Here is a 13,207-nt window from a genome sequence, read left to right as displayed (position 1 = left end):
AAGTAATTAATTATAGGCAAATTACGAAAATCACTTAATTTTAAGGTAAAATTATAATTTATATCTTAAAAGTTTATAATTACAAAAATCTCTCAAAATGTATATAATAATATAAGCGCTGATACATTAATGTAATATGTGAGATATAACGTACATCTTATACATGATACATTAATCTGGTATGCGACATACATTAATTTGATGCGCGAAATACATTTTATACATGATACAATAATCTGATGCGCAAGATACAATAATGTGATACGCGAAAATGAGGAATTTTCTTGTCTGGAAATTTGTAAAACTTAGAGGGAATAATGATAATAAGTAAATTAAAAGGTGAAATTTTCGTAATTAATCAATTAATTGATATTGGTTTGCTTGGAGCATCTGTGATTTGGTTCGGAGGTTCGAGTCACGCTAAAGGCATGATGAATTGAGGAAAGACTATTGATACCCTTCATGAGGTGGGTTTTGAAGGGGGAAATATAAAAGAAAGTATATATATGTCATTTTCTATCTTATTTTTCAACAAATAACTGCGAAGCTATATAATTAATCACAAATTCACCAAAACTAAGTTATTCTTAGTTCAAATTATATTTATATAAAGAAAATTTTGTGTATAGAAATTTTAGAATTTAATATTAAGATATGATATTCTTATTCATAAAGTTCAAATTATAACTTCGCTTTAATATTAAATTTCAGTAACATTCACACTAACATACATCTCATTGGAATAAATACGATGTCTATGGATTATTGAAGTTGCGCATGGCAAATTTCACTCTAGTGTAGTAGCCTACAAACAATAAAGAAGCACTAGACAAAAGTTGTATGATTATTTCAACCAAAAAAGCATGCAATGGGTTTCGAATCTAAAACCCCAATATTCCTGTTCAACCAACTCAATCACCCTTGTGGGACGTAGATAACCTATTCAAATAAATTTTTTAGTTTGTTGGATTATAACACAGGTAATCAAACATCTTTATGAAATGTGTAAAGCGCATGGACCTTCAAGGCAAATTTGAAGCTCTAATCAAATTCAAAGCCAATTGGTTGTCCAATTGGAAGGAGATTTCACTTTGGCTCAGCAATAACAACTTCTGGTTACAAAAGAAAAAGGCATTTTATGTGCCTACAGAGCTATTCAAGCATACATCTACTAAATCACCATAAAGTCAATATTGGCTAACTAGAAAATGCTGAGTAGCTGTGAATTCAACTCCAGCCATTAACAACCAAAGCATTTGGGGCCATTTCCAACATAATTACAACGACTAGTAGGAATTTTACCAGTTTCGAAAAAGAAAAGAAGTAACCATTTGCATCGCAAAAGTTCATTCCTCTTTATCCTTTTCTTAGAGTGCAATTGACAAATCCCATACATTCCTGCTTAAATACAATATAATAAGCTCTTTCCCTATCAGCAGAAGTAGATTATTAGAATGCTTCTACATAAGATACCCTAGTTTATGTCGGACATCCTTTGTCCGAAAAATGGCCCGACAAGTCCTATTTTCTAGCAGAATGGTCAGCACCAGAAGCATGATTGCGATTCAAGTAGCGCACAACAGCGTCTTCAGTCCTATAAGTTTCACAGAAAGTAGATTAGATGATCTGAAAAGCTTGTGAGGTACAAATAAATATAGATATCTTAAGACAGATCAAACAAGACACTTTCGAAGTTCAAACAAAAACATTTAAGTTATAATGATTGTGATTAGATGGAGATCATGTTTCAGCCGGCTGCATTCTGATTAAAAGATTCATCTGTTAGATTAGAGATGTTTCCAACATCAAGATAACATGATAACATTATTATTATTATTTTTGAGAAAAGACATAAAGTGGCACATGAAGTTGTCCCGAATTTTCAAAAAGCACCTTAACCATGCGGGCACCCTATTACCCCCACAAAAGTATTCAAGACCTTTGAAAATAGACCATTTCGACTCAGTTACTCCCTATGTTTGTTTTCACGCAGATGAAGCCTGTGAATGAGAAACTTTGCTTCCAAAAACAAATTAAAAAGCACCACCTGTCAATTCTTTCTTTATTACTTAATTACTTCCTCTTTTGATCCTAAGTCAAACACACTAATCCACAGTGCTATGCTGTCTTTAAAAAATCATCTTCTCTCTTGAACGAGATCACCCCAAAAAGGTAAGAACTTTCTAACTTCTTGTTAATTTTCAGTAGTTCAAGAAATACTTCCCACATCCTAATGTACCTAATACTGAAAGCCCATTTAAAATGGACAAGAGAATCATAATCGGGGTCCGTGACGGAGCTCCGGCGAAATTTTCAAGCAACGACCAATGCCAAAATGAGCACCAGAATGTACTTAACATAACACAACAAAAAGCCCCAATCGGTAAGCTTCCTAACAATTCAAAGGTTAAGGATACCAAATTAAGGAACTCTCAGGTGAAGGAATTCAAGTTCAATTTCTGGGCAATTCTCAAAGCCATCAGTTTCATGACATTGAAGACAATGGAAGTTTAAATCAAGTTCATACTACTGAAATTCCAAGCTCAACATTTCGGGTCGGGTTAAACCTGTGTTTTTCTATTATTTAAATTAAATTAATTAATTAAAAGGGGGTGTTTCTAGGATTGATGAGAAAATGGGTCAAAATGGTCTATTTACAACGGTAGTTCATACTTTTTTGGGGACATAGGATGACCGCATAGTTAATGTGTCGTTTTTAAAACTTTGAGACAACTTCAGGTGTTACTTTATGTCAAATCTCTATACTTTTTTTCCTTTTGGAGGATATAGTGACCATAATATTGAACAAAAAGAATATCATTATACAGCATTGTGAACACAGAGAAGTTAAAGCCCAACTAATCAATAATTAGGATACTTAGGAAAGAAGCTTACCAAGACTGATTGTAGAATTCAGAACGCCTCTCCATTTCTGAATCACGGGTCGAATCATCAGAAACAAGCTTAAGATCCCTGGCTTGAGATGCAACTAATGCATTAACAAAATCGGTAGGTGACTGACTAAATCCCAGGAAGAAAGCTCGCCTTCTCTGATGTTCATGGATTTGCTTTAGAGCGGTGGAAATAGCTTCATCGTATGCATCAATCTCCTTGTTCTTATCTAAATCAGATAAGAATGTGGAGAATTCCTTCTGCAATGTGAAGGGAACATCAACCAGTACATCATAACAAGTGTTCCCAGCTGGGCTACTTCCAGATAGCTTAATCCTGTGCTCCAGGTGAATAGGTTGAGGGGCAGTCAGATGCGGATGAATCTTTTGGGAAACCAGGGAAAATTTCAACTTTTCTTCTCCAAAAATCTTCCTTAGAGGAGGATCACAAGTGAACGAGGAGGTGTCATGGCATATCTGTAGCTTCTTAGTTTTTATGTAGTACCAAAGAGCAGCTAAAACTTTAGCTCGTGTCTCAACCTCAATGCCAAGAACTTCTTGCAATGCCGGCGATAGTTTAAATTTCTCAGGCATATAATTCATCTCCAGTCTGATGATTGCAGTAAGCTCCTTATCCCCTTTCCTCTTAATCTCAAAACCCTCGTGAAGAGCTGGTGATCGAGAACTATCCCACAAAATTACATGGTTTTCAGGATATAGACTTTGATCCAAGTAAACAGTAACTTTCTTGAAGAAAGATGAAAACTTGGGGCAAGCAACACCCAATTTCTGCTCCCTTTCAGATGCTTGAGAACCCGACCCACCCCCCAAGATCCTTCCGATTATCTTAAGAGACCATGAAGCTGGCTCAGCCGAATCGCTGTCCGGTTTAGCTGGTGTCTGATTCGCAAAAGTATTGAATACATAAATTCTGAGAGTTCTCTGGAAACGCGGAGGACTCTTAAGGGATTCCAACATGTCAATCTTCTTTCTAGAAAGAAGAGCATCTACACGACCCTCGAATTCAAGCAACTGAGAGTAAAGTGCTGACTCGGGCAAACTCGCAGCCACCTTATCCGGTATAAACCTGTCAGAAACTTTTTGCTTTTTCCTACGCACAGCAGGGGTTAATTCCATTGTCTTTAAAGGAGAAGCAGTTGCTTGACCATGGTTAGATGAACCACCGGTCCGAGAAGGTGGTCTATGGAGCACTTTTCTAGCACCCCCAGAAGCTGTATTGGGTGTAGAAGCAGCAGGGGATGAAACACCAGCATTGGTATTAACCCCTGAAGTGATGAAATGGCTAAAGGCCTGAGCTTGACCTTGAAATGGGGCATGAGATCGTGATTCAGATAACTGAAAATGGCCAGGGAAATGTGAACCCCGTTGTGCTGGTGACTGGGAGAAGTGACGAACAGCTGGTTGATTATGGTTTATCGGCATAGATTGAGGAATTTGAATTGGAACTGAGGTTCCTAAACTAACATTCTTAACTGGATTATTGTTATTCATAGCGAATTTCTATTTAACAAAGCTGCAAACCAGAACGCGTGATCCTAGCAAAATTAGGGTTCCTTTTCAAGAGAGGTCTTCATAACAATTACACAAAAAGGAGTAAGAGAAGAACCTGAAATAGAAGTATGCCGGAAAAATAAGAGACCGGGAGGAGTTCGCCGGAGAAACAGACGGAAGCAGCAAGTTCGCGGCGGAGGGAGAGCTGTAACCGGTGGCAGTACAATGAACTTGGCCCAAGTACTGCAAGAGCAGCTAAATAAACTCACTTTTTCGCCCACAACACGGCCCAAAGTTTGTATAATACACTTCCTAGTTATTGACATATATAATTTTCTCATACTCCCTCTATTTCATATTAAATTAAAAATATACTTTTTATTTTTTAAATTAATGTAATTGTTTAATTTTCAATGCTATTTTAAAAATGTTCTTTCAATTTTATCTTTTATTAAAATTAATTATTAATTAATATTTAGTTATTTTAATTATAAAATTAATAATAATTAACAAGAATAAAAATATAAAATTATAACTAATTTATATTTTAATCTTCTTTTCTTAAAGTGTGTGAAACACCTCAACAATTCAATTAATTTAAAATAGAGAGTGTGTTATTTAATATATTAATATTGCAATTTAAAATAAATAATACGATATTCAAAAGTAAAAGTCTTTAATATTAATATTTATACGAGTATATATCCAAAGATAATTAAAAAAAACTTAATAATAATAAGTTGAGCTTCTACATTAACACTATTTTTAACAACTACAATACTACACTGTAAATTTAGTAGACGTGATTTAATTGGGGTACTTCAGATTAACACGTGCACAAGCAATTTACGTAGTATCAACACATAAACATCATCACACTTTACAAAACCACCCACCCACCCACCCCCACAAAGAAAATATCGCACATACAATCGATACGCATATGTAATAAATTTGAATTCTTAAATATATTGTGAGTGTATCAACTCATTATAGAGGTATTCATATGATTTTTGAGAAAAAAAAATTTGATGTTCCAGGGTGTCAGATCCATGAGCTATAACACGGAAAAATTGACGAATTTGAGTAATTCTTTTAAAAAAAAAGGATCTCTAAATGCGGAAATAAACGTGAAAAAAATGGTACAAGTATACGTGGTGATTCCTCAATTCATTACAGAGGTCTTCATAAGGTTTTTGAGAAAAAACAATTAGGGTGCTCCCAGGCGCCAGATCCAACACACGAGAAAACGAGAAATTTGGGTAATTTCCAAAAGAGACCCTGTAAATGCGGAAATGTGCATGAAAAAATGATATGAGTATATGTGGTGATTTCTTAATTTATTACAGAGGTCCTCATAAGGTTTTTGATATAAAAAAAAATTGTGGGCTCTGGGTGCCAAATTCGTGAGTTATATAACACATGAAAAATTGAAGAACCTGATAATTTCTAAAAAATGAGTCAGTAATGCAGAAATGGGCATAAAAAATGGTGTGAATATACATTGTGGTTCCCCGACTTATTACAGAGGTCCTCATGAAGTTATTGAAAAGAAACAAATCCACGGGTCACACAAAAAATCGAGAAATTCGGATAATTCCTAAAAAGGACATGTAAATGCAGAAAATGAGCGTAAAAAAAATGGTGTGAGTATACGTGATCGTTACCAAATTCATTACAGAGGTCGTCATAACTTTTTTTTATAAAAAAATATTGGTGCTCTAGGGGCCAAATAAAATGGGTGGTTCCCTAACTTATTACGGAGGTCCTCATGAGAATCTTTGAGAATAAACAGATCATCGGGCTATAACACACAAAAAATTGAGAAATTTGGGTAATTCCTATAAATGAACCTATAAATGCAATAATTAACGTGCAAAAAATAGGTGGTGGTTCCATAACTCATCACAGAAATCATAATAAAAATTTTTGAGAAATTTTTTTTGGTGCTCCTGGGTGCTAGATCCATGGGTACACACGAAAAATCGAGAAATTTTGTCAAACAAAGAGTTTGTGTACGTGCTCCTGGGCGCTAAATCCATGCGTTATACACACGAAAAAAATTGAGGAATTACTAAAAAAAAGAGCATGTAAATGTCAAAGTAGGCGTGGAAGAAATATTGTGAGTATATGTGGTAGTTCCCCAACTAATTACGGAAGTTTTTATAAAGTTTTTTGAGAAAAATTTTTTGGGTGCTCCATGACACCAGATCCATGGGATATATAATACACAAAAATTGAGTAATTTGGGTAATTTTTTAAAATAACTTGTAAATGTAGAAATGAGCATGAAATAAAAGGTGTTAGTATAAGTGGTGGTTCCTCAACTCATTACGAAGGTACTCATATTTACCCATTGAAAATGGATTGGAAATCTAATTCATTTAAATTACCCATTTAAAAATAAATAGTTAAATGGATAAAATTGGTGGGTAAAAAATGTTTATTTACAAACAATAATAAAAAAAAGTGATAGATGGTGAGGTAGTAAGTAAAAAATTTTTCTTAAAAAAATGAAACTTTTCTTTTTACATTTTTATTTGGGTTACGGTGGGGTGGGGAAAAATTTTTCATTCAAAAAAAATTAATGAAATTTTTTAAAATTTTGTCTTTTTTTCTGGATGGGTTGGGGGTGATTGGGGGGGGGGGGGGAAGTAAGGGGTAGGGTGGTAAATTTTTTCAATTTTTTTTTATGGAAAATAAATTAAAATTGGTGGGGTAGGGGAAGTTTTGGGAGGGGGAAATTTTTTTAAATTCGTTATAGCCTATAACATATGAAAATCGAATCATTCGGGTAATTTCTAAAAAAAGGTCTGTGAATATGCAAATAGCGTGAAAAAATGGTGTGGGTGGTGGCTCTCCAACTCATTACGGAGGCCTTCATAAAGTTTTTTGAGAAAAAAAGTTTTGGATGTTATGGGGCGCCAGATCCATGGACTATTAAAACACACAAAAAATTCTAAAAAGAAGCACGTAAGTAGGAAAATGTGCGTGAAAAAAATGGTATCAATATACGCCTAATAAAGTTTTTCTTAAAAAGGGCCAGTATCGCGAAAATTGACATGTTAAAAAGGTGTGAATGTACGTGGGAATGCTTCGGGGGCGCCATGCGCTTCGAGGACCCGGAGGAGGGGGGGGTGTCATCAGGGCACGATGCTTCGAGGACCCTGGGTGGAAGGGGTCGTGCTCAATGGACCCCCACCCCCACCCTAGGGTCCTCAAGGCACCGTGCCCCGAGGACCCCCCTTCTCCCCCACCCCAGGGTCTTCAAGGCGTCGTGCCCCCAAGTCCCCTCCTATACCCTACCCCACGATCCTTGAGGTATCGTGCCCCGAGGCCCCCCTGCCCCCACCCCCAGGTTCTCGAGGTGCTGTGCCCCGAGGACTCTCTGCCTCCTTCCACCCCATGGTCCTCGAGGACCCCTTGCCTCCCTCCACCTCCCTGGTCCTCAAGGCGTCGTGCCCTGAAATTCCCCTGCCCCGCTCACCTATGTCGTCGAGGTGGTCGTCGGACGCCGTGCCCTGAGGAGCCCTTACCCCTCACCCCCCGGGTCGTCGAGGTACCGTGCCCCGTAGACCCCCTACCCTACCCATCCCTCCACCCAGGGTCCTCGAGACGTAGTGCCCCGAGGATCCCCCTACCTTACCCCCTAGCTGAAATGCCAGAAAGATTGATAGGGAACACTTTTGAAAATAATTTAACAGTAACACTAATTTCAAATGACGAGTATCAACACTAGCATCATAACGTAAGTCAAATAGGACTAGTAATGCACTATTACTTTAGTTTAGGAATAACTGCATATCTAAAGTCATCATCTTAGCGTGGTAGTCTGAAACTACATGATTATATTCACTATGACATTGAAATTTAGCACATCAAGTATAATTAAGCCTTATTTCGTGTTGTTTTATTATTTAATTGTATGAATAATTACAAAATTTCAGTCAATACAATATAAACACACTTTAGTTTGAATTGTGATGCTAAAATTTGTTATTTACCAATTGTATTTTGTCTGGTGATAACATTAAAAATGGAACCAAGACAAATAATTGAGATGCTCGATATTCTAACAAAACACTTGTACCCTAAAAAGAGAAACTATTTACAAGTGATCATCCCTTTACCTTCATACCCCTTCTTTTTAACTACTAATTCACATTTACTACTTGATACTATCAAAGTATATATTTGTACACTAATGACATAAAAAAGAAAAATATAGTGTTTTGGTGAAAACAATACTCAATTACACTTTGATACCATTACAATATATACATACTGTGATAACATCAATGGTGAAAAAATATTGTATCAGAAAAAGACTATTCAATTATTGTTTGATACCATTAAAGTATATAGATACTATTAGAATATATATACTCTTCGTTAATAGTAAGGTTGAAGAAGATTTTTTTTAGTGAATAGAATGAGGAGATATTGCATAAATAGTTTGAACCAAGGCACAATCAAGATAAATAATTTGGATTGAATCTAATTTGAGTAAATACTTTATTTAATGAATCCTATTTGTGTAGTTTTCCTTATTCAAGGAATGGCCGACTAGCCCAGGCCAATTGACATAGCAAACACAACATAATGATTCACCAATCGTAATTAACAAACACACTGGGATATTTTATAGCATGTTTATCATTTTTTTTTTAAATTAACTTATTTTAAAAAATATTTTCGATAAAAACACACTTTATGCTTAACTAAATAGTTTTTAAAAACACCTTTAAATAATATATATTTTATGATCAAACCTATAGAAAATATAATGATTCTTTTTGTAAAATAAATTTTTAGAGATTGTAATTTTCACTAAAAATAAAATAAGGTTAAAATAGGCCTTTAGAAAACAATTGCCACATGAAAAAGAGAATCTCTAGAGTTCAAAAATTAGGAGAAAAAATATTTTTAATTCAAAATTTGAAATGTAATTAAACTTTATCCAGTAACAGAACAAAAAAAGGTGTCAATTATAAATATAGAAACAAAAACAAAGAACTAATACCATAGAATAAGAAAAAATATGATTCTCATAAGTTTTAAGTATAAAATATAAAATTAAAAATTAATTAATTTTAACGATGATTTAGAAATTGGACCAAGATAATAATTACATATAACTGGGAGGCCCATAGTTCTAAAAGGCCCACTAATACTAGCCCAACTCACATGTAAAAACCCTATAATCTATCATCTCCCAATATAAGTCGTAAACCCTATTTTTCATCTCCTTTCTTGTTGGGTTAACGAAGAAGGAAGCAGCAGCAGCAGCAACAGCAACAGCAATCGCCGGAAGCCATGGTAAGCCGACAAATTCGCCGGCGGATCATTATGAATAACAACGTTATAAGTTTTTACTCACGAGTGAATCTTTTGGTTAATGTAGGTGAAGTATTCCAGGGAACCCGATAACCCCACTAAATGTGAGTATTTAATTTGCTTTGCATATAAGTTTTGAGCTATGATCTATTCATATGTGTAGATCCGAGTTATCGGACGTTGCGTTATAAATTTTGTTTGGTTTAGTATATATTTTGAGTTTATTTCGTGTTTTTGCTATTAGCTTGCAAATCCAGGGGTTCAAGTCTCCGAGTTCATTTCAAGGTGCGTAATTTCTCGTTTTATTGCGAATTGCTTATATTAATCGGGTGTAATGATTGGTGCCTTCTCAAAATTAGTTTATTTTCTTTTACATTAATTGTCCTTTACTTATGCATAATAATATATGCTTTTTGGTAATATTTCTGTTGTTTTCTTGTTTATTCTGTGCCTTAAGATGTATTATTTTTGCTGTTGCTATTGTGTATGAGTTATCCTTGTGTATGTCATATGTCAAAATGAGTGTTGGGTGATCACTGATGTTAGGAATAAAGTATTTACAAGTTTGAAATTTGTCTTGATCTTGTCTCAGCTTGATTGTAAATAGTGATCAAAGGTTGACTAGCATACTTCTACTTCATTGAAGAAGCATGCCTACAGTCTGCTGTTGATATGTAACCTGCACTACTCCTAAGTTACTGTAACTAGTGAGTGCCAAACAAGTGTGATATTATGTGATTGAATTTGGAGGTGTTCTTATTTGTTTGAACTTAGAATTGGAGCAAGCTTGCGCGAGGGTGTCGTTTAGTGGTCAATGAGTTAGGATAAGAACATTATATCTCATGTTACTGATGCAAAACACTAGGTGTGTATGAGAGGTAGCAGCTACCTGGTGGGTATGATCAGATATTATTCACTAGAACTTTTAATATTATCTACCATCTGTTTTTGCTGCAGCTATGTGTTTCTGAGTCTTTCTTTTTAGTTGACATTTGACTGGCTTGGTTCTTCGACATAAGTTTCCTTCCTTTCCTATTTTCTTTTCTTATTTTAAATGTATTTCTTGGTAAATAAGACCGACTGGTAATATACAATTGTAAACATAGTTACATTTTATCACAATAAGATTACTGAAATATTTGGTGTTCAACCCCATGTCAGATCAAACACGTTTCTGTGTAGACAAACTTTTTCAAAAAATGAATTGGTGTAATGCTGTTTACAAACTCAAATCTTTTTTTCACCCTGAGTTAGATTTAACATTGCTTGAATTTCTTATGGTTTTTCTCCTTACCTGTTCTTACTAAATATTTATATGCATTATCTACTCACAGAATACACGAGAGACTGCACATGCTCTTAGGAAGATGCCATTGGACAAGGCCAAGAGATATCTAGAGGATGTTCTTTCACACAAACAAGCCATTCCCTTCACTCGATTTTGTCGTGGGGTTGGTCGCACTGCTCAGGCAAAGAATCGCCATTCAAATGGTCAAGGACGTTGGCCTGTCAAATCAGCAGGCTTTATTCTAGATTTACTCAAAAATGCTGAAAGCAATGCTGAGGTACTATATATTGTGTTATTTTTTTCTTTGTAAGACTATGCACAGGTTTCTAGACTGCTCTATGTGCCCTTGGGCTGATTTTGTTGTTCTTTGAATTTATTTAGGTGAAAGGTCTTGATGTGGATTCACTTTATATATCTCACATCCAAGTGAATGAAGCTCAAAAACAGAGGCGTCGTACTTACCGTGCACACGGAAGAATTAACCGTAAGTGCTTATTTTCTCACTGCATCTTTTTTTTATCTAGTCATTGAAATCTCAATAGTAACCTCTTGATCCTTTTTCAGCCTATATGTCTCACCCCTGCCATATTGAGTTGATTTTATCCGAGAAGGAAGAGTCTGTCAAGAAAGAGGTAAACTACTTCCTTTCCCTGTTATTTTATTATGACTTGCATTTGCAGTGTAATATGACACTTGCATATAGCTTACCTTTTGTCGTCTGCATATCAGTTAATGTACCAGTGCTTTGTCTTCTCTAATCACATCTTTCTGAAATGTGCCTAACCATTTTCCTTGTGATGCAGCCGGAGACTCAGTTGGCTCCTAGGAAGGCAAAGGCGTGAGCGTTGAATCTTCTGCAATGCCAAAGCTGTTTGAAGTTTAGTGTCCCCTTAGTCTCTGTTATGAAACAATTTTGGCAGCTTGAACCATTTTTCTCTTTTAATTTGTCGCATTGTTCTGCATACTCTTTACTTTGCTAAAGTTGAGTTGAATGTTTACTTTATTTTGGTGGCTTAGACTTCTAGAAAATTTTCATCAGATCACAAGTTTCATTTTCTATGCATATTGTTTGTGTTGCTTCTTGTGATTTTCTTTACGGGGTTTGTGGGGATTCCAATGATATTATCATATATGTTTAATTTTGCAAAAACACAGATTGTTTAAGAAAATTGTATTTTTATATACGTTGATGGATGAGGAATGTAAATATTAGGTTGCATCCAACGTTTTCGATACAAACCTTAGAAAAAAGCGAAAAGTTACTAATAATATATAATTAACTTATTATAGTTATAGAAGGATAAGAACTAGGAACTTTTAAAATTTAATCATCTAGTTGAAATTCTTTGTTACCTTTCTATTTATGCTTTTCTGAACAAGTTCTCTTTTGGTACATAAGTTTAGGGCTCGTTTGGCCATAGATTTTTAAATAATATTGGGAAAAAACTTGGCAAATAGTGTTTGTCAATATACTTGTCATTATTTGACAAATATTTTAAATTTTAAAATGCTAGTTTTTTCGAGTTTTGGGTTAAATTTCATTATTTGGGATCTTTTAAAAATTGAAAGTTTACACCAAACTTTTACCTTTTACAAAAACACCATCTATAGTTGTTGCTTATTTTGTATTACATAATTTTTGCCATTAAATCCAAGTAGTGATGAAATATTCGGTGAATGTGAAAAATGATAATATGATTATTGATGAAAATGATGAATAATCGGCTCAAGATAATAAAGTCATGTGTTTTGTCTACATCACAATGTATGTAATGATGCTTGTTGTACTCACTCAAAATTACCACATTGCTCTATTGTCATGGACATTTTGTTATTGTTATAACAAAGATACAATTGATTTGTAATACAAACTTATGATTAGTGTTGATATTTTTGAAACTTATGGGTATAAATCATATTTTTCTAAAAAAGTGAAATATATTTTCCAAATATTATAGCCAAACATATGGTGAAATTTCACCCAAATAATATTTATAAAAAATATTTAAAAATCTATGGTCAAACGCTAGCTTAATATACCGTTCTTTTTAAAATTTATGCAAGATCTAAATGGTGGTGTATAAAGGATTCTTTGCATAAATAAGCTAGAATTACTTTTTTCCCAAAAGACCTTAATGGATGCGTAAAAAGAAATACTCTTATTTGTTTTTTATATAAA

The 13,207-nt window shown here is 34.5% G+C and overlaps 2 protein-coding genes across 2 annotated transcripts; one reads left to right on the top strand and one right to left on the bottom strand.

The window, feature by feature from the left end:
* Window positions 1–1,021: 1,021 nt before the first annotated feature.
* On the bottom strand, window positions 1,022–4,731 carry LOC101264507 (SWI/SNF complex component SNF12 homolog). The gene is made up of 2 exons (XM_010320760.4): window positions 2,896–4,731; window positions 1,022–1,594 (listed from the first exon to the last, which is right to left on the bottom strand). The coding sequence occupies exons 1-2, from the start codon at window positions 4,401–4,403 to the stop codon at window positions 1,522–1,524; spliced, it is 1,581 nt and encodes a 526-aa protein (XP_010319062.2). The 5' UTR covers window positions 4,404–4,731; the 3' UTR covers window positions 1,022–1,521.
* LOC101264811 (large ribosomal subunit protein uL22y) lies at window positions 4,582–12,178 on the top strand. The gene is made up of 8 exons (XM_004236290.5): window positions 4,582–4,589; window positions 9,681–9,722; window positions 9,808–9,844; window positions 9,985–10,025; window positions 11,075–11,305; window positions 11,410–11,512; window positions 11,593–11,660; window positions 11,832–12,178. Exons 2-8 carry the CDS (start codon window positions 9,720–9,722, stop codon window positions 11,868–11,870), a joined length of 522 nt encoding a protein of 173 aa, XP_004236338.2. The 5' UTR covers window positions 4,582–4,589; window positions 9,681–9,719; the 3' UTR covers window positions 11,871–12,178.
* Window positions 12,179–13,207: the final 1,029 nt, after the last annotated feature.

Source organism: Solanum lycopersicum, chromosome 3 (genome assembly GCF_036512215.1).
Source record: "Solanum lycopersicum chromosome 3, SLM_r2.1".
Lineage (NCBI taxonomy): Eukaryota > Viridiplantae > Streptophyta > Magnoliopsida > Solanales > Solanaceae > Solanum > Solanum lycopersicum.
This window is presented reverse-complemented; position numbering and strand designations above follow the sequence as displayed.

Bases quoted from the DNA above. Each gene is read 5' to 3' on its own strand.
- LOC101264507 (XM_010320760.4), bottom strand. From the start codon at position 4,403: ATGAATAACAATAATCCAGTTAAGAATGTTAGTTTAGGAACCTCAGTT. The intron at 1,595-2,895 runs GTAAGCTTCTTT...TGAAACTTATAG, and splicing joins GAATTCTACAATCAGTCTTG to GACTGAAGACGCTGTTGTGC.
- LOC101264811 (XM_004236290.5), top strand. The intron at 9,845-9,984 runs GTGAGTATTTAA...TTTTGCTATTAG, and splicing joins ACCCGATAACCCCACTAAAT to CTTGCAAATCCAGGGGTTCA. The intron at 11,513-11,592 runs GTAAGTGCTTAT...ATCCTTTTTCAG, and splicing joins TGCACACGGAAGAATTAACC to CCTATATGTCTCACCCCTGC.